Genomic DNA, 21,701 nt, shown 5'->3' with positions numbered 1-21,701 from the left:
TTAATTTAACAAAGCTTTCACCACCATCCCTCATCTGTGCAATGTATTCGCCTTGTTCTCCAGTTTATCACAGATATTCTTTCTATTCCCTTTACCCCTCCCCCTTCTCAGTAAATTAAAATATGCATGCTTTTATTTTAACTTGCCCTTGTTCTGATGAAAGATCACCAGCCTGAAACATTAATTCTGTTTCTCTTTCCATGGATGCTGCCTGATCAGCCCAACATTCCCAGCGTTTTCAGTTTAAATTTCAGATCTTCAGTTTTTCATTTTGCAGAATTAATGGTTCTTTTTCCAAGCTGGATTATGTGTCACCAGAGAAATAAAATGTGAAATCCTATTTTTTTGCAGAGGGTGGCTTAAAATGGAGGGCAGATATGCAATATTAGGTATGTCAATCACACACAATAAAGTGAAATGTAATATCCATGTTGATTCTTTGGAATATAAAAAAAGCAGCTTCCTTTGCACAATTGTGTCTCCTCCTCCTCCTCTGTGTGCTGCGTGTTTACATTATGTTATTAATTTTTTTTGTCAGTGCCCTCCAGTATTTGTATTTCTGTAGATTAGGGAAGGGAGAGCAGCAAAGCAAATGCTGAATATTAAAGACAGTACTGTAGCAGAATCTAAAGTGCTAAGAGCCCCCAGAGGGTGTTTCCCAAGCCAACTAAATGGGAATGCTGAAGATTAAATGCAGCTCAATACGCCTGTGCACAGCACATCTGTATCAGCAGCAAAGGAATCCTCAGTTGCATTGATACATATCCCCAGGTTTGTGACTGTAAAACGCTGAGATCTCATTTTAATAAAAAAGCTGAAGTTCTCGCAGACTAAAGGCATCATTAAGAGTCTCCTTGGTTAACATTTTTGCATCCACAGCCATATTTGATGTGTCTTGAGACTGAAGGATGCTACAGAGTGAGAGCTTTGCGACTCAGAAGGATCGGAATGTGTTAACATATGTGGAAAAAGGTGCATCCCGGATTTTGATGGACACTTATGGAAGCGTTCAGAATGGAGGCTATCGCTCTACTGTCTTTGTAAGTTACCTTTTGTATTCCACTACAAATTATAATTTCTCTAACAGTATCCTGCTTCCCTGTTGTGCATGTTTGTAACTTTCAAATTGAAGAAGGTTGCTTCAAAAATCCAAGCTAATTATTTGTGCAGGCAGTGTAGTAAATTATTTCAATATACCTAATTCTCGCAGAGGGGAAATGGTCTAAACCTGTCATTTTGATAACGTGTTTGGCGCAGCTTGAATGAAAACATGCAAAAACATAAATCATTAAAAAAAATTCTCATTCATGTGATCCACTCAGTTTTCTTGCACTCTGTCATTGATTTTCCTTGTACTACCTCAATGCATTGTTGTAATGAATTGATCTTCATGGACAGTGTTTCATTGTACATGTGACAATAATAAAAGAATCAATTTACCATTTTCTTGAAATTTTGAAATGTTTATTAACGTATTTATATTTCAAAATTATGATGAATTAATGAGGCAGCCTCATACATCACCTCTAAGATTCCCTTGAATAAAATTCATCAGTCCAGCAGACTCTGTGGTCAGCATTATGAATTGGTTCTTTCCCTGATGGCAGACGCAAGAGAGCAGCTTGTGCCACAAGAACTTTTAACTTGATCTTGGATCTGAGCCGTGGGCTGTGCTTTTGGGGCGAGCTTCTTCCTTCATTTGGATGGTTTGGAGCTCCATTTATACTCCACTTGAGACAGACCGTCCAGCCTGGTGCCACTGCAGAGGGTACACGCTTTCAAATGAGTCATTAGCAGGGATCTCATCCGAGTGTAAATTATCTCGCACAAAATGCTGGAGGAACTCTGCAGGCCAGGCAGCATCTGCGGAGAGGAATAAAGAGCTGACGTTTTGAGCTGAGACCCTTCATCAAGGCAAGATGGCCCAAAACTTCGGCTTTTTATTCCTCCCTTAGATCTGCCTGACCTGCTGAGTTCCTCCAGCATTCTGTGTCCGTTACTTTGGATTTCCAGTGTCTGCAAAAGCTTTTGTGTTTATGGGTGTAAATGATCTGCCTATCATTTAATTTAAAATTGGATGAGATCCATGGTAATGACTCATTCTGATATGTCTATCCATGGCCTCCTCTACTGTCAAGATGAAGCCACACTCAGGTTGGAGGAACAACACCTTATATACCGGCTGGGTAGCCTCCAACCTGATGGCATGAACATTGACTTCTCTAACTTCCATTAATGCCCCTCCTCCCCTTCTTACGCCCATCCCTGATATATTTACTTTTTCCCCCCTCCTTTTTTTCGCTCTTTCTGCCCATCACTCTGCCTGTTTTCCATCTCCCTCTGGTGCTCCCCTCTCCCTTTCTTTCTCCATAGGCCTCTCGTCCAATGATCCTTTCCCTTCTCCAGCTCTGTATCCCTTTTACCAATCACCTTTCCGGCTCTCAGCTTCACCCCACCCCTTCCAGTCTTCTCCTATCATCTCGCATTTTCTCCTCCCCCTGCTACTTTCAAATCTCTTACTATCTTTCCTTTCAGTTAGTCCTGACGAAAGGTCTCAGCCCGAAACGTCGACAGTGCTTCTCCCTATAGATGCTGCCTGGCCTGCTGCGTTCCACCAGCATTTTGTGTGTGTTGCTTGAATTTCCAGCATCTGCAGATTTCCTCGTGTTTGCTTCAAAAGTACTTAAGTGGTTTTGTATATTCAATCAAAGATTTATTTTCTAATCCTCATCACTCTTTCTATTTCCATCCCAAACATGTAACACTCTGCACTTGTGGCTTCTAAACAAAGGTCTTATCACTGCATTTCCTTAACAGCTTCCCCCACCACACACACACTGCATCCCCACACTCTTATTACTGTATCACCACATCATCAACCCTCATCCCCCACAGACTCATCACTGTATCCCCTCATCACCCCACGCCCCATCCCCCAACCCCCATTCCCATCCCCCAGACTCACATCACTGCATCCTCTCATCATCAGTCCACACACTCGTCACGTCACATCTTCATTCCCACTCACCACATGCAAAATGCTGGAGGAACTCAACAGGTCAGGCAGCATCTGTGGAAAAGAGTAAACAGCTAACGTTTTGGGCTGAGACCCTTCTTCAGGACTGAGAAGAAAGGGAGAAGGCACCAGAATGAAAAGGTGGGGGGGGGGGGAAGGGAAAGACAGTACCTGGAAGGTGATTGGTGAAGCCAGGTGGGTGGGAAAGGTCAAGGGCTGGAGAAGAAAAAAATCTAACAGGAGAGGAGCGAGGACCATAGGAGAAAGGGAAAGAGGAGGGCACCGGGAGGGGGAAGGGAAAGTAATACGCAAATGAAAAGAACAAAAAGGTCAGAGTTGGGAATGAGGGGTGGAATTTGTACCCCAGAGGGATGAATCGATATTAATACCATCAGGCCCCCATCACTGCACCCTCATCAGTGTACCTCCACATCAATACATCCCCCTCTCTGTATGTTACTCATTGTATACCATCACGCTCTTTGTAAGATTCCCTCAAGGCCACTTCTTTTAGCTGGAGCAATACTTGAGGCTTGTTTGAAAATATTGTGGCATTGTGGAGAAACATCTGGCCCAGATTAGCCTACCACGTTTTTTTATCCTTTACAAATCTCCTGTACCCTCTTCTGGCTGTGTTTTGTAAACCAGGCTCAGTCATGCTGCTTTCCCACAGCTCCAGCCATTTTACAACCGTGTGCTGCCACTAAACCCATGGTCACAATAAATGTACTGCACTGGCTTTGCAGTGTGTGTTTAAAGTGGTATTTTAGGTGCCTTTGTTCCTTCCCTAGAAGCATGTTGTCTTATATAACAATAATGAGTACTATCAGCTCTGATTAACATGCTGTTTGATAGTTTTACATCATACCAATAAATCCCACTGTGGTCAGTCCTAATGCTCACTGGTAAATTAATAGCAATATTTGTAAGTTGATGAAGACTTCAACGTGCCTGTTTATTGCTCAGCTTGGATGATAGCTGAAGTAACAGTTGTGCTTGATTTCAAACAGTTCTGTTTGCTTGCTGCTGTTGTCGTCACTGTTTAACCCCATTCTCTCAGGTTAATGTCCCATTATGAATGGTGGCATGAAGGTGCAGCTGGTTAAACTGCCGTCTCACATCTTCACCAACTGGAATCAGAATCAGGCATGTGATGTGAGATTTGTTGACTTTGTGGCAGCAGTACAATGCAATACACAGTAATAGGGTAACAAAAGCCATGAACTACATTATGTAGAGGTGTATGTTTAAGTATATATGAAATAGATTAAATAAGTAGTGAGGTAGTGTTCATGGGTTCAACGTTCATTCAGAAATTGAATGGCAGAGGGGAAGAACAGCAGAGGGTGTGCCTTCAGGCTTCTGTATATCCTTTGTGACGATCGCATTGAGAGCAGGGCATGACCTGGAGGATGGGGGTCCTTAATGATGGACACCGCCTATCTGAGGCGTCGCTCCTTGAAGATGTCCTGGGTACCTTGGAGGCTAGCACCCATGATAAAGCTGACTAAGTTTACAACTCTCTGCAGCTTACTATGATCCTATGCAGTAGCTCCCCCACCCCAATCCCAGATGGTGGTGCAGCCAATGAGATTGCTCTCCACTGTACATCTGTAGAAATCTGTGAGTGTTTTAGGTGACATAGCAAATCTCCTCAAACTCCTCATGAAATATAGATGCTGCCATGCCTTCTTTGTAGCTGCATTGATATGGAGGGCCCAGGATGTAGCCTCAGAGATACTGACACCTGGGAAATTGAACTTGCTCACTCTTTCCACTTCTTATCCCTCTATGAGGACTGGTGGGTGTACCTCCTTCTTACCCTTTCTGAATTCCACAATCAGTTCTTTGGTCTTATTGACTTTGAGTGCAAGGTTGTTGCTGCGACACCACTCAAATAGCTGGTATATCTTGCTCCTGTACACCCTCTCGTCATCATCTAAGATTCTGCCAACAATGTTCTGCCACCATCAGCAAATTTATAGATGGCATTTGACCCCATGTGCTGTCTGTGTGGAGTTTGCATGTTCTCCCTGTGACTGTGGTTTCCTCTGGAATTAAAAGCCATTGAGTCTTGCAGCATGTGAACTGGCCCTTCTGGCTGACCATTATTTACTGGCCCTTTTCAAAATTCTTCTTGCATCTCAAAGATTTGTGGGATAACTGGCCACTGTAGATTATTCCTCGAGTGGATAGGTGAGAGGAAGGCTTATCACAGTGAAGAGGGTGGGGGTGGGAGTGTGTCAATGGAAGTTGGAGGAGAATTAAAAAGGAGTAAGTGTAAGTGATGGTCAGCAGGGATTCAATGGATGGAAGGTGCTGTTTTTGTGCTATTTAACTCCACGATTTTTAATTCAACTTCTGGGCACAGGCCTTCAGTAGTGAAGCATTGTATTCTGTTGCCTATTCAATTGCCCTGTTAAAGATACACAGTGGTTAGATCATTTTTGCAGGGAAAAAAAACAAAACAGGAAATAGTTGGTTGACACCGGTGTTCATTGTTAACGTTTCTGTTCACAAAGTAAATCTCTCGCTGACTGGCTTATGATCCTTGACTCCTGTGCTGACCAGAGAGCACCAGGGTCCGTTTGCTTAATACCTGGTCTCATTGATTGATCTCTGTGATTTCTTGCTCATGTCCATGTGGGCAAAGTAATTAATTCCATTGGTGCTTTTGTGCTGCAGGGTGATGAAGATGATGATGGCTTGTCTATAAATTCCAGTAGTGGTTACAGCCCCGATTGCAGAGGGAACTATTTCAAGGATGGGATAACAAAAATTGGTAAGGACTTAATTTCTGTCTGTTTGTCAGTGTGCATATATTTAGACATTTCAATCCCTGACCCCATCTTGACTTGTTCAGAATCATCAAAAATCAAGTTTAATATCACTGCATATGTTGTGAAATTTGTTGTCTTTGCAGCAACAAATTTGACTTGTTCTTTTAAATCTCCCTGCTTTTTAATTCCCGATGCTTTGTATTACCAACATTCAAACAGTGAATGTGGTGCCTTTTTATGAGTATTTTTTGTCATGACATTACATCTGGAATGATTGTCAGGAGTTCCTCACCCCAGGACACTTTTGGTGGCATGGTACAGAAGCAAATAATGTAATGTTTTACAGTGCTAACTGTAAGGTTGTGCCATTGTCTGTAAGGAGTTCGTACATTCTCTCTGTGACTGTGTGGATTTCCTCCAGGTTCTCCGGTTTCCTCCCACATTTGAAAGGTGTACGGTTTAGGATGCTGGAAGCATGGCGACATTTGCAGGCTTCTGCCAGCACATCACCGACTGTATTGGTTGTTAAAGCAAGTGATGCATTTCAGTGTATATTTTGACTAAAGCTAACCTTATCTTTCTGAAACTGCTGCAATCCCAGGGAAATCATTTACCAAGGAGCAGAGTTCTCTGTGACCAGCAGGGTGTGCTACTGTGCAATTGGAGAAAGCAGTCCAGTGAATTTTCTGGGGCTGTGTCATAATTTCAGTGAGGAATGGAAATCACAGTGGATTATTGAGGATGTAACAGGCAGTCTAAGTAGATGAGTACATCTTTTGATAAATATAAGAACCGCAGATGCTCAAGATTTGAAACAAAAGAAAATGCTGGAAAAAACAGAAAGGTAATGTTCAGGTTGAAGGCCTCATGAAGACTTTCCTTCGACAGAAGCTGCATTTTCTTTCCACCAAAGTTGCCTGGCCTGCATTTTCTGCTTTTTCCCAATATCTCTTTACTTGTCCAAGAAACAGTTTCAGAATGGCGCAGCACGTAACGATGTCACCGGGCTCACCTGGCTGCCTAGTTCATTCTGAAGAGCTTGCATTGAAGTCCCACACTGTGACGAAGCTGGCACTGTTAAAATGCACAGAGGAAATGTGCATTATTTTCAAATGAGACCAATATAATGGGTGAGACAAATGTTAAAAATTGCACGGCACAGGTGAAGGATGAGCAGGATGTTCTTCTGTTGCCTGAGCTAATATCCCTTCCCCAAATAATACTCTCATACTACAAATTAATTCATTTTATGTTGCTATGCACTGAAAAACTACCCTTTCTATCTACACAGCACTAAATATTGCTTTAATGCATGCAATCCACTTTGAGGTTTTCCCTCCGAACTGTGGTGGACATCAGAAGCTAACCAGGTTTATCATCACTGAACCATGTCATGAAATTTGTTGTTTTGCTGTAGCAGTACAATGCAAGATATAAAAATTACTATGTTAAAACGAAAATCAATAAATAGTGCTAACAGGCAGTATTCATAGATTCACAGGAAATCTGATGGTAGAGGAGAAGAAGCTGGTCCTAAAACTTTGAGTGTGGGTCTTCAGGCCTCTGTACCTCCTCCCCTGATGGCAGTAATGAGAAGTGGACACGTGAGGGTCCTTAGTGATGGATGCCACCTTCTTCAAGCACTAGTGGTGGGGGGCTTGTGCCTGTGACGGAGCTGGCTGAACCAACAACCCTCTGCATCTTTCTTCGATTCTGTGCATTGGACTAGAACGGGACTGATTGAGACTATACTCAGTTTTTGACCTGATTTGGTGTGGGCATTCTTTGAAATTGGTTTTGGTTCAATAAATAAAGCTCTTGGGGGTCGCTGTTGCAAGGAATACAACAACTTGCATTAATGTAGCAAATTCTTAGGGCTTCTGCCAACGCATTTATTAGGATAATGTCTATAAATCCCTGGTGATAGTCAATAAGTCACTTGTCCTTTGAATGAACCTGCCCCCACCATGAACGTTGTCAGTGAATCTGTCAATAAATCCCAGGAATCTTGCCAATAAGTTCAAAGACCGTCATCAATGGTTTCCAGAGATGCTGTTAGTAAATCCGCAAGAACAGACAGAAATACCCTTTGTAATGATGACAGCCATTTCCCTGAATGAGTACGGATATGCACAAGGATATGATTAGTAAGTCACTGAAAACAGTGTCAGTAGATCCAGGGAGATGGGGATGGTTTTAAATCTAGTTGATGCCAGAGATTTCTTGGCTTGATCAAGTTACCAGCTGTAGGTGAAGTGGATCTGAGGCCCTGGGAGTGCTGCCCTGTTCATCAGAAGCAAAACAGCATGCTGTTAACACCCGGTGGCTCTCCTTTCAGATTTTGTACTGGTCTGGGAAGTGAGGAAAACAACACCGAAGAAGCAGAGGGGGCAATGCAAGTATCAGGAAATGGGAAAAGAAGAGAAGGATGTGATGAAGGTGAACCTGCTGGACAAGCATGAGAAATGGAGGAACAAATTCATGAAGAATTTACAGAATGTAGGACTCTTGATGGAGAAGGTAATAATGTCTTTGAAAGTCCAGTTCCACATTAGTGAATTCTTTAGCCAGAATTTCTCTTCTCTACGGGATGTTCAGGCATGGACCAACTTTCACACTTTCAATTCTTCCTAATTTAAAAAAAAGTTCCAAATAAAAACACACTGAGAGAAACATTTATCAGTTGGAGATGAAGCAGATATTCTGCACCATACATCCCAGATGCACGGCATGTAAGGTACACAAATCCCCACAGTGAGAGAGTTGCTTGGAAATAAGATTGTGAATCTGGTTCAAAATGCTAAATGAAACTATTTATGCTTATGATTTAAATGCCTTGTTTAATTATATATTTTTATGGTTAGAGTATAGAGTGATACTAAAAAGATTACCTTGGGTGGGAGTATGGGAGTGTCTCTTTAGGAAATTCCCTAGCTTTAATCATGTGAAAACAAATCACTGGATAAACTCACCTTCAGTGCAGTCCCAATGAGCAAACATATTCTAAGAGATGTACTTGAAACATAGCCTCAGGAATGAAGTGTTTATTCTCTGATCTGCCTTCCCTGTGAGCGGGTTGGTGTTACAGGTTATATTTTGAAAATTGATGCCGGGAAGAGGAATGGGGAAATGGGGGTTGGGAGATATCTGGATTGTGTGAGCTGAAGATTTAGCAGGATCCGGTTCCATTGGGAATTTCAAAGGAAGCCAAACATTTTTAAGTAGGCTAGGTAATGGAGGAGAAGAGGAGATTGGGATTAAATTAGCCAGCTCTTCCAAAAAGTTGGTACCAGCACATAGGGATTGAATGCACTCCTCCCAGCTGAAAGCTTCTGCAGATGTGAGTGCAGTTCTGCCGGAGTATAGTTCAGTGACTCCACAGCATCATGTGTTTTTCGAATGCTTAATTAAACAGAATGGGACAGAGTGCTTGTAGGGTGTGTGTAGTTGGGAGCAGTGTAAATGCTGTGTGTGTGGCAGGCTCTCTCTGCATGTGCTGCTGTTTTCTATCTGACGGTGAAATGTCTCAGCTGGTGCCATGTACTCACTGATCCGGTGTTTCAGGATGAGACTGTTAGTGAGAAGAAGAGCATCCATTACATGAAGCTGAGTGCTCCCTGGGATGTGCTGGGGTACTACGCCGAAGAGTTGTGTATGCGAGCACCTCTGCAGGTCAGTTGCGGCCTGTTCGTTTCCGATGCGTGCACCGTGTTCGGCATTGCAGTCTTCTTACCTGTTCTGACACACTACCGACTGAACGCTTACACCTTATTACATACAGCAGCCTGCTCAGAACTATGTTGAGTCAGACAAATAGTCATCTGAAAATCTTGTCCTGGCATGCTGTACAATTTATGCAGTTGTGATATCATCTGATTACATGAAAAGCACCTTGAAATCTATAGTTGCAGCCAGAACAACACTCACATCCCAAAAACATTTAAGTCACCAATATTTTTTATGAGAACATGATGAATAATATAGACCAGGACAGTGCCAGCTCTTACTTGTGCTGAGTTTGCTGACCGTACATTACAAAGCACTTAATCCAATCTCACTAATGCTTGCTAAATACTGTAATGCTAAAAACAGTGGGTGCACTACTGTACTTAAATCCATGAGTTTGTTTATTTCTTTCGCTGACCACCTCTCTCTCCCTCCCAAAAACAAGCTCCGATCAATAACGTGGTTCCCGGATATGATGGTTGCTCTCTGTGTATGCAGCCCCCTCAGCTTCCTTAACCCGCCCCACTCCACTTCTGGAGTTCCTGCACTCACTCCGGTTTTTTTTTTGGGAACTCGCTCTCCTGCTAGGCCTTTCCAGTTGCCCAGCTGTACACAAGTTTTGTTTTCTGCCCATTTCAGCCATCTCCTCTGCGTTCTCCATTCTCTCCATAGGCACAGCCTAATCCCTGCCTGAATTCGTCTGAGGAAATCCTGAGGAAGCTTGGTGTCCCAAACATCCTGTCTGAGCATGTTGCCAACCGGCCTGTAGACTACTACACCTGTGCCTTCCGCAAATCTAAGCTCGATAAGTAAGCACTTGGGAGGGCAGGGGAGGCTTCTCTGTGAGAGTTCCATAGGAAGGAAAGGCAAGAGAGATATGGACCATGACCGTAAGGAAGGAGGATGTGTTTAATACAGTGGGGCGGAGGATCACTAAAAAGGTTTCATATCTATCGAGGAACAGGCTATGTGGTTCCACTTCTAGTCCATTCACGTACAATTTTAGAGGGAAGTGGGCACTTGTAGACAGACTTTGAAACAGGAATGTTGACGTGTTCCCTGTTACTGTGAGCAGATCATGAGGAGATCCAGCAAGACAACAAACAGATTTGTCTTGGTGATGAAATTTCAGTCTCAGCTATGTCTTCTTGGATGGAAACGAATTCCATATTGAATTAACAAAGAGTCCAGGCAGCCTTATCGCATGTATGTATGGCTGTGTGTAATAGGCTGCACTCCCATTCTGCTCTCTTCACTGTGTCAAAAAGTTGGTGCTATGAAATGGTGAGTATCACGACCACCAGTTTAATTTGTACTTCCAGTGCATGGCTGATGCACCATCAATAACTCTCGGAGATGTGAGCGCAGATAGGCTTTTATTGACTGGAAGAAAGCACCATCAGCAGCAAATGACCACCACACATCATCCTGGAGACTGAGGAAGGAGCAGTGCCTCCAATCGCCTTTATACTGGGGTCTGTGGGAGGAGCCATGGTCTGTGGGAGGAGCCACAGGAGCCGTCAGCGGGTGGGGGGGCGTGTCCAGACAGGTATATGTTGTTCACCACAATGGCACATAATGTTCTTTCTGAGACTTCAGCTGAAGATAGCACTCCTGTTTGGGTCAAGATCATATTTTACTTTTGGTGTTCCAGGTTTCTGGGAAGTGACAGTCATGAGACCTACTTCACCAACACGCAGCGGCACCGGATTGTAAGTTTTGTTTATAAAACTATTAATATGAATTGTATGTGAGTGAGATAAGATCAAGTTTAAAAGCTTTTTAGGAATATGAAGAAGACAGTGTCCCAGTAATCCAGTAAAGGAATTCCACCACTGGCCCCTACCCCTCTTCTCACCATATATTTCAGTCTTTTACTGGTCAAGGTACACTAGTTGTTTCATGAACTGTCTTCTGGATTGATTTATCCTCTTTGGCTCAAAGGCTTCCACTGTCTACACCAAACCAATGCATCAGTATCTGATAAGATAGCTTCTTAAAGGTCATAAAGATGATGTTGGCACAAACGGGAGTTGTAGATGCTGGAAGAGCAAAACAAAAAAAACCCAAGAACGTTGGAAGGACTTGGCGGGTCAGATTGAGAAATAGTCATTGATTCAGGTCAATGATGGTTCAGAAGAGATAGAAAGGTGAGAATTCTGGTGTGTTAGGTTGCAGTGAGGAGGTGGATCAAAAGAACAGGCAATAGGGTGCAGACTGAAGCTGTTAGTTGTATTTGAGGATTCAGACACAATGTGAAACATAGCAAAAAGCTACTGCCACACCTGTGATTGAAAACAGAAGCGAGGGAAGTTTATCTGACATGCTTAATTCAGTATTAAACCCTATGGGTTGCGGAGCCTGGAGCAGGAGAAGCAGAGTCTGGCATCTGCAGTGCCCCTACCCTCGACCCCAGTTGTTGCAATGTGACGACGTTCACCCACAGCCTCAGGTCTGGGTGCCAATCTTCCATTCAAGAAATTTTAATAAAACCAAATTAGGCCCTTTGATTGGAGTGTCAGTCCTATGGGCAGTGCCAACATGACAAACCTCAAAGCATCTTATCCGAAAATAAATTAAACATTTTTTGATGGTGAATCCCTAAGGTTTTTTTTTGTGTAAATCCAGGATTTATTTTCAAATTTCAGGAAGGTTTTCTATAACCCTCTTTGTCACTTCATTTTATTCCTCCTTAAGAGTCTGAGAGTCTGTGGCATGTGGAGTTTGATGCTTTATAGTGTGCATAAGGGAAATAGTGTTTTGTGGTTGTGTTGGATTGGAGTAAGGGCCAGTGAAGCACTGGGCTGGACACATCAGTGATGAGCAAAAGAACTGATGAATGGTGAGGAAGTGAGTGAATGGCTTCAAACCTATCTCAGTGGTCTCTTGCAAAGGACTCTTGTTTTCTGTTAAATTACTTGTTAAAATGTATTTCTGTAACTTCTTCCTGTTTGAGAGAGACTACCTGATGGTCATTGGGCTGCCAGAGATTGGGATGAATGAACATTACAGAAGTAACATAGAAATGAACCTGAGACACCAGTGAGGGAATGTGAAAGGGAGCAGTCAGTTGCTGAGCAGTTGTGTAACATCCCCACTCAATGCAGAGGGCATTGGCAGATGACGTGATATGAATGCAAGTACTGTAAATCACCTTTCTTGGAATTGATTGGAGGTATCACCATGCTATGTGATGGAATGGAATTATTTTGGGTCATTGGGTGGAAAGCTCAGACGGAGGAGCATGGTTTGGGTTTAGCAGTCTGCTGTGATATCACTGCATATATTGACCACAACGGAAGGTGGCTGTACGGATTTACACAGATCTAGTGATGTCCTAATTGTGCTGTCAGATATGAAGAGGTCTAGACCCAAGAACAGCAACCAGAAGTAAAAAGCATAATTCTTTTAATAAACATTATAACCATTTTACAGAATTTGAAATAAAAGAGTATACACACGATTAAGGTAGAAGTGGAAATATTAGCTTTAAAAAGCTTTTAAAAACTAATGTTTTCTGTCTATTTAAAAGTCTTTATTTTTAAAAGTTAGTATGAAACTATTGTATATATATAAAATTGCCTTTAGGACTAGGGATGTTGCATAGCAGTAACTATAGATTCATCATCGTCATTGTGTGCCGTGTTGTATGACGTGGGCAATCATGGTCTTTAACCATGATTGTTCTTGAAGTGGTTTGCCATTGCCTTCTGGGCAGTGTCTATACAAGATGTGTGACTCCAGCCATTATCAATTCTTCAAAAATTGTCTGCCTGGCGTTAGTGGTCGCATAACCAGGGTTTGTGATATTCACCAGCTGCTTACATGACCATCCACCACCTGCTCCCATGGCTTCATGTGACCCTGATCTGGGGGGGGGGGGGGGTGGGGGGAGGTGGCTAAGCAGGTGCTACACCTTGCCCTAGGGTGACCTGCAGGATAGTGGTGGGATGGAGTGCCTCACGCCTCCTTTGGTAGAGATGCATCTCCACCCTGCCACCCAAATTATAGATTAGTATGCTATTTAAAACATTTACAGCTCATGCAGAAGTGCATAATATTTTCTATATCTCCAGTAAGAATAATCTGTAAATATGTTCAGCTCCTGTGGCATCACTGACTTCTGCAGGTTATTCTGGAAAGGGTTAGAAGAAGCCAAGAGCGGCTGACAGCAAGTTCTGGATTTCAGCATTTAACGGTTTCACAATGCACTGACAGTGGAAGCTAGAAATCTGGGCTGACGTAACCATATATATTTGTTGGGACATTTCATAGGGTTGCATTGGAGTATTAGAGAACATTGGAAAGATCCATCCAGTGCTGTGATCTGAATGTGACTTGCATGATCACTCTGTGTTTCAGGTGTACGAAATTCTAGCTACAACAATCTATGGAAAAAGAAAAAGAGCAGAAATTGGAATTGATCGCTTGCTAAATGAAAGAGTCTTTGCTTCAGCCTTTCCACTCCATGAGGTAACAGTCAGGGGGATAATGCAAATATATGTATTAAATTGTCTTATTAAGTAGATGCCAAGGGATCTGATAGTGTCTGGCAAGTAGCCGACTGCCAACTGCATGCTGGAATGAAGCCATATCATTTTTCTTCCACTCATTCCCCTGCTCCCAGCTACTGTACTGAAAACATCTGTTTGGTTTTTCACTGATGGCCTCTTTGTGCGGTGACTCCTGCTGTATTGCTTCTTTGTGTAGGGCCCGTTTGAATTGCCGGAGTATGAAGTGCTTCCAGAAGATCTGAACCCACGACAAATTCTGTATAAGTATTGGGCTCGCTGGTCCAAATGGTACAAGTATCAACCACTTGATCACATCAGAGAGTACTTTGGAGAAAAGATTGCCATTTACTTTGCTTGGCTGGGTGAGTTCCTTATTCTGTGGTTTATGGAACACAGAACACAAAAACAGTACAACACGCAAACAAGCCCTTTGGCCAACGATGTTGTGCTAAATGAACTGGTCGTTAAACGCCGAATTAACAAAGTCCCTTCTGCCTACATGAGGTCCATGTTCCTTCATTCTCTGTACATTCATGAGCCTATCTAAGAGCCTCATAAATACCTCTAAGGAGTTTGTCTCCACTACCACCACTGGGAGCACAAACTAGGCACTCATCAGTCTCTGTGTAAAAAAAAACTTACCCCGTACATCTAACTAGAATTTGCAACTTCTCACCTTAAACACATACCCTCTAATGTTAGATATTTTGACCCCTGGGAAAAATTCACCAGGTGTCTACTCTATCTATGCCTTTCATAATCTTATAAACTGCTATCAGGTCTCCCCTCAGCCTCTGCTGCCCCAGAGAAACAATCTAAGCTTGACTAACCTTTCATCATAGTGCATGCCCTCTAACTCAGGCATACTGATAAACCTTGTATGTACCCTCTCCAAAGCCTTCACATTCATCCTGTATTGTGATGACCAGAACTTAATGATGTGGCCTATAACTAACAATAGGATTGAAGCTTCCTCTCTGAATTCTCAACAGAGAAAGGTGCAATTTCAGTAATAAATTCTTTTTTATAAAGAATAAACTGAGACAATTTAATTCAAATTAGTATTTCCACTGCCACAAACAGTGAACTTCTGTGTGACATTGACAGCATTGACAGTGCTGTGGAAGATATTCATGACTGAACCTGCAACAATACACATTCTTTCAAATCTTATTGCCTCTGGCTTATCATTCAGATAATTATGTGTGTGTGTGTGTGTGTGTGTGTGTGTGTGTGTGTGTGTGAGAGAGAGAGAGAGAGAGAGAGAGAGAGATGCAGTGCTGAAGAAAAGGGATAGATAGAGTGAGAAAGTGAGAAGGAAATGGAAAGGGATTGGGGTAATAGTGAGGGATAAGGCTTGCCATGCAAGTTTGCCTTGTGCTTCCTCTGAATCACAGATGGCCACGATTTTCTTTCCTGGAGTATTAGACTAATCAGCTCTTGAGCCTGCTCCGCCATTCAAAAAGATCATCTTTGATCCAATCTTCTCTGTACCACTTTCTCACTCTTCCCATAAGCTCCCCCCTTACGACTCCCTTTGTTTAAATCCTCATCAGTTTGCCTTGTTCAGTGATTCCATTTCCATTAATCTCTCAGATAGTGAAGAAAGATTTGTGACCCTCTGAGTGAAGAATCTCCTCATCGTCTACACCTCCTATGCTCTGTATTCTAAATACCCTCACAAGGAAAATATTCTCTCTATTGTCCCTCTTGTAAGATCACCTCTCATTCTTCTCACTGTGAAATCTGCTCAACCTTTCCTCATTCATCAAATTCTTCATCCCGGGAATCAACCTAGTGAAACTCCCCTTACTGCCTCCAGTGCGTACATCATCATCATGTGCCGTGTTGTATGTCGTAAGCAATCATGGTGACCATGATTGATCTTGGCAGATTTTTCTACAGAATGGTGTGTCATTGCCTTCTTCTGGCCAGTGCCTTTACAAGATGGGTGACCCAGCCATTATCAATACTCTTTGGAGATTGTGTGTCTGGCATCAGTGGTCACATAACCAGGACGTGTGAGATGCACCGGCTGCTCATACAACCACTCATCACCTGCTCCCATGGCTTCACATGACCCTGAATGTGGGGCTAAGCACATGCTACACCTTGCCCAAGGGTGATCTGCAGGCTAGTGGAAGGAAGGGCTCCTTTGGTACAGGCGTATTTCCACCCTGCCACCCAAGTGCATATATATACCTTAAATATTGAAACCAGAATTGTACGGGGTATTCCATGTGCAATTCTGCCAGTAAATTTGTAACCAAACTTCCTAACTTTTATGTTCAATTCCTCTGGTAATATAGACTAACATTCCATTAACCTTCTAAACTTTATTTCCATGCCAAACCTTTTGCATTTCATGTAACGTATCCTCCAGATTCCCCTGTCCTGGAACACTTGGTCATCTCACTCCTTGTAACTAATAATTTGCTTGTTAATTTTTTTCTTCCAAAGTGAATAACCTCACATTTTCTTACCATATTTTCCATCAACCAACTTCTTGCTCACTCACTTGCTACGTATCTCTACCTTATTGCAAGCCCTTCACAACTTTCTAACTCACTTATTTTTGCCTTGTCAGCAAATTTATTTTTTCTGAACACTTGGACCCTTCAACCAAGTCACTAATATAGATTATAAGTTGTTGAAACCCTAGCTCTGGTACAGTGGCACCCTGTTTGTTACTGATTGCCAATTTGAAAATGACCTGCTCACCGCAATTCTGTTTTCTATAGGTTAGTTACCTACCCTGGTTAGGACTGTATACACTCAGTGGCCATTTTATTACATATGCCTTATTGTTAATGCATGTGGCAGCAACTCAATGCAGTAAAGCATGCAAAGGTGGTCAGGAGGTTCAGTTGTTGTTTAGACCAAGCATCAGCATGGGGAAGAAGTGTGATCTTTGACCATGGATTGGCTGTTGGTGCCAGACCGGGGTGGTTTGGGTATCTCAAAAATTGCTGATTCCCTGGGATTTTCATGCACAATAGTCTCTAGGGGTTACAGAGAATGGTGCGAAAAACAAAATAAAAACATCCAGTGAGTGGTAGTTCTGTGGGCGAAAATGTGTTGTTAATGAGAGAAGTCAGAGGAGAATGGCCAGACTGGTTCAAGCTGAGAGGAAAGTGATCCCGTGATACAAAAGGAGCATCTCTGAGTGCACAACACATCAAACCTTGAAATGGATGGGTTACAGCAGCAGAAGAGCATGAACATACACTCAGCAGCTCATTGGACTTACCATTTCTCTCTTTTATGTGGCACCCAACCTAATGCCTTCTGGAAATCTAAGCACACCATATCGACTGCTTGCCCTTTATCCAACCAGTTTGCTATATCCTCGAAGAACATGAGCAAATTTGTCAAATGCTGCTCCCCTCTGATAAAACTGTGCTGACTATGCTTGATATTCTTATGAATATCTTGATGTTTTGTTATTAATTCCTTAATAATAGATTCCAAATAGTTTGGCTAACTATTAGATTCCAAATAGTTTGGCTAACTCACCTATAGTTTCCTAGCTTCTACCTTTCTCCTTTCTTGAATAGAAGTGTACAGTTTGTGGTTTTCCAGTCCTCCAGAATCCAGTAAAATTTGGTAAATTTTAAATAATGAACACAGAATTTCCACTTCTACTTCCTTTGAGCCTTTAAAACTCAGGTCAATTGCTTGTATTAGAGGTTGTTTTGTGTTCCTCCCTCCATACTGCAGCATGATCATCTATCTATAATTGATATGTTTTCAGTCTTTACTTCTATGAAAATACTTTCAAAATAATTAATTATAATCATCCTATTTCTCCATTTCCCATTACTTTATTTTCCATCTTTGTCCTCTAGGGGACCAGTCCTTACATTCACTGCTTTTCACATACTCCAGAAACTCTTAACAATCTAATTTTATATTGCTTGCTCTATTTTATTCCCCTTAATGTTTTTCTTTTGTCAAACTCTGCCGTTTTCTAAAGATAGCCCAATTCTGCAGCCTACCAATAATCTTTGGAACAATGTTTGCCTTTTCTTTCAATTTGATACCAAAACAGGAGAAAATCCAAGCAGGAGTATGTCTCCCTAACTGCCCCACCCTTCAATATCATCATGGGTGATTTGTACCAGATTTCAGCTCCTCTGTGCTACCTCTAACCCTTATTTCTCCACTTGTTCAAAAAATTATCTACTACATCTTAAGTACTGGCACTGATCCAGTGTTTACAACTCTCTGGGGTACCATCACATTGGTTGTTGTCCAATTTACGCATACTCTCCTGGAATTCAGTCAGCTTTGAAAAGCTTTAACCAATGGCTGCGTTATCCCTGCTGTCACTTCTTTTTAAAACCGTTGAGTGCTGACCCTAGTCATTTGCTGTTTGCTGATTTGTCTGCCATTGTCCTTCGTAACTGAGACTTCTGCAAGTCTTTGATGGAATTTGAAACTAGCCCTTTTGTTATCATTGGGATATTCGCAATGTCTTCTAAGGTGAAGACTGATGCAAAAAAATTAGTTCAGTAAACCTGCCATTTCCTTATTTTCCAATTTTAATTCCCCAGCCTCACTCTCTAAACCAGGGGTTCCCAACCTGGGGTCCATGGACCCCTTGTATAATGGTATTGGTCCATGGCATAAGAAAGGTTGAGAACCCCTGCTCTTGACATTCCAGACGTAACTCAAACACTCTCTTCCTTTTACTGTTTGATTTGATATTACATACAAGTTTTCTGTCAGAATCAGTCCTCCTCTTTCTTATGAGCGTTTTAATATTTTGCTGCTGTATTGTGGATAATTTCCATTCTTCTTTGCTAATGGTGATCTGCCATTTCACCCTTTAAATATTTCCCACCCACCTTGGCCAAGTCTGCCCTGATACCATGCTTTTATTTAAATTTAGCGCACTGGTTTCCGACCCATATTTCTCAGCCTTAAGCAGCAAAGCGGATCAAGCAGCATCAGATATTTGATGTGTTGTGTTCCTCCAGCAGGTTGATTGTTGCTCCAGATTCCAGCATCTGCGGTCTCATGTTTTTCACCCTCAAACTAAACTCTGATTGTTCTTTCCTCGAAGTCCTTTATGCTGAGATCATTCATTAATCCTGTCTCATTACACAATGCCAGGTGTAAAATAGCCTGCTCCTTGTTGTCCATCAACATACTGCTCCAAGAAATCATCCTGAAAATGCTCTATGGATTTGTCCTGAAGGCTACATTTATCTTTTTAATTTGTCCAATATACAGAATGATTACTGCATTACATAAGAATCAGAATCTGGTTTAATATCATCGGCGTATGTCATAAAATTTGTTAACTTTGCGGCAGCAGTACAATGTAATGCATAATAATATATAAAATCTGCAAATTACATTATATATATATTTTATAGTTGAATTTAATAAGTAGTGTAGAAACAGAAATAATACATAAGTAGTGAGGTAGTGTTCAAGGGTTCAACGTCCATTCAGAAATCAGATGGCAGAGGGGAAGAAACTGTTCCTGAATCATTGAGTGTGTGCCTTCAGGCTTCTGTACCTCCTACCTGATGCTAATGTTTCTGACAAGCCCTTATTTCTTGATTTGTACAGTAGTATAGCATATCTGAATAGCAAACTTGATGGCTTTTCCTTTCTCTGAAAGCTTTGGACAAGTACGGTTGTTGCAGCTGTGGGGAAATGGTTGCACTGGTGGTAGTGAGCAACTTTAGATCAAATCAAATCAAATTCAAGTTTAATTATCATTCAACCATACATGAATACATACGAATGAAATGTGTTCCTCTGGGGCCAAGGTGCAAAACACACACAGCAACTCAAAATAGCGAGCAAAGAAAACCATAATCACGCAAAAGAAAACATATAGTCCAAGATCGTGATTGTACAGATACCAGGCAGTGCGCAGCCACTGCAATACAGCCTGTCATTCCACCGATCCAACACTGGAGGGCAGCACCGATGGGCGGGGCCAGCCCCCAACCAAGCATGGACGTCATGCTACATTGTCTCTGCCATCTCTCTCCTGGACTGCATCAACAGACAAGCCTGCAGCTTGAGGCCTAGTCCTTGCTGTAACCAAGGCAACAGAACTCCCATGCCACCTGTTGCATTAAACAAGGGGTCTTACATTATCAGTATCCAACAGGGAAGCATAGATGCATTGACCACCAACACCAGACAGTACTACAACCTAAAATAATCATATTGATGATCTGATAATGGTACTGTTATGAAGTTTATCTCATTTTAAGTTGTCCATGGAATCTCTTGCCCTTTTTTTCTGCAGGTTTTTACACTGCTTGGCTTCTCCCTGCTGCTCTGGTTGGAACATTTGTTTTCATCTCTGGGTTGATGTCAATGAATACAAACAAGTCGGCGTAAGTCAGTTGGCCAAAGACCTTGTAGTTATTAGAGTATGGGAAAGGATAACCAGGCTTTTAGATCAGCTTTGATATGACTCAGTTTATAAAGCATACTGGGCCTTTTCATGAACTTTGATGAAGATCTTGAGGTTGAAACATAATTACGGTGAGTGTGTGTGATATAGCAAATGAAGTTATCACTAAACAGACAATGTGAACACCATTTACTGACAAATACAAAACATTGCTATTAACTGTAAACTTAGCATTACTGATGTCATAAAGGTAACACGATGAAATGAAAATTGGTTTGAATGTACTGGACCACCAGATTCTGCAAACCAAGAGACAGTATTGTACAAATAGAGTAGGAGTACAAGGAAGTTCTATCTGCTAACGTAGTGGAGAACTACAGAACAACGTCAAATAGACCTGGAACACTCCAGAATCCCTAGATAACTCTAGGTTGGTTGATCTTGTTATGGGCAACTAGACTGAATCCTCCTGAGCTGGGGAATTGAAGACTAGATTCTTTTGCTACTCTGAGCATTATCTAGAAAGCCCAGTTGTGTTGTTTGTGTGCACATAGGATAAGGAAGTGGCTGAATGAGCACCACAGTCAGGTAAACACCTGTCTAATCTTGCAGATCCTGATTGGCCAGTAGCTTGAGATTGCCAGGCTGTTAAGACAAGTGCCATTTCAGTTCAATTCACAGGGTTCAGAAAGTATGAAAGGAAACATGGGGAGAGGATGGAAGGGGACAAGGTTTAGTGGGGGGGAGGGAGTGGAAGGAGAAGAAAAATGTGGGGAAGTGAAGAATTCAGAAGGTGTTACCCGTAAGCAAGCAGGTGCAGAATTTACAGCGAGAATGTACTGATCAGTGTGTGATCACATGTTTCTCTTGTTGCAGAGAGCAGATTTGCAACGTCAGCACCCAGTACCTCATGTGTCCCCTCTGTAATACCTGTGACACCTGGAATATCTCTGAGATCTGTTCTATGGCTAAAGTACGTCTCCAAACACGGTGATGACATTGTGTGTATGTGCGTGTGTGTGTGTGTGTCTGTTTATACAATGATACCTGTGGTCATGCAACAACTTGTTTCTGAAATTGCATATGGGTTAATTAAATGAAAGACACTTTAGCTCTAATGTAAGTTACTATCTTCTGAATAGTGCAAGTCTCAGAGCTTTGCACACCTATGGTAACAAAATCTCGAGGTATAGAGACATCAGTCGAGAGGGACGTCTGATAACGAAAGCAGCAATTAGTGTGGAGTATGGGAGCAGGAGCAGCTCTTTTAACCTCTC

At 42.1% G+C, this 21,701-nt stretch overlaps 1 protein-coding gene across 1 annotated transcript in view; it reads left to right on the top strand.

The window, feature by feature from the left end:
* The first annotated feature begins 358 nt into the window (after nucleotides 1–358).
* ano11 (anoctamin 11) overlaps nucleotides 359–21,701 on the top strand; it is a 49,132-nt gene continuing 27,789 nt past the window's right edge. Inside the window, exons 1-11 of the mRNA XM_059951949.1 lie at nucleotides 359–389; nucleotides 566–1,040; nucleotides 5,702–5,798; nucleotides 8,135–8,316; nucleotides 9,361–9,468; nucleotides 10,195–10,331; nucleotides 11,177–11,234; nucleotides 13,885–13,995; nucleotides 14,233–14,398; nucleotides 20,314–20,404; nucleotides 21,301–21,397. Of these exons, the coding sequence (XP_059807932.1) occupies nucleotides 909–1,040; nucleotides 5,702–5,798; nucleotides 8,135–8,316; nucleotides 9,361–9,468; nucleotides 10,195–10,331; nucleotides 11,177–11,234; nucleotides 13,885–13,995; nucleotides 14,233–14,398; nucleotides 20,314–20,404; nucleotides 21,301–21,397 (1,179 nt within the window). The 5' untranslated portion in view covers nucleotides 359–389; nucleotides 566–908. The remainder of the gene's footprint in view (nucleotides 390–565; nucleotides 1,041–5,701; nucleotides 5,799–8,134; nucleotides 8,317–9,360; nucleotides 9,469–10,194; nucleotides 10,332–11,176; nucleotides 11,235–13,884; nucleotides 13,996–14,232; nucleotides 14,399–20,313; nucleotides 20,405–21,300; nucleotides 21,398–21,701) is intronic.

This window comes from Hypanus sabinus, chromosome 27, assembly GCF_030144855.1.
Source record: "Hypanus sabinus isolate sHypSab1 chromosome 27, sHypSab1.hap1, whole genome shotgun sequence".
In the NCBI taxonomy this organism is placed as follows: Eukaryota; Metazoa; Chordata; class Chondrichthyes; order Myliobatiformes; family Dasyatidae; genus Hypanus; species Hypanus sabinus.
The sequence above is the reverse complement of the archived record's forward strand: the minus strand, read 5'-3'. Positions and strand labels throughout refer to the sequence as shown.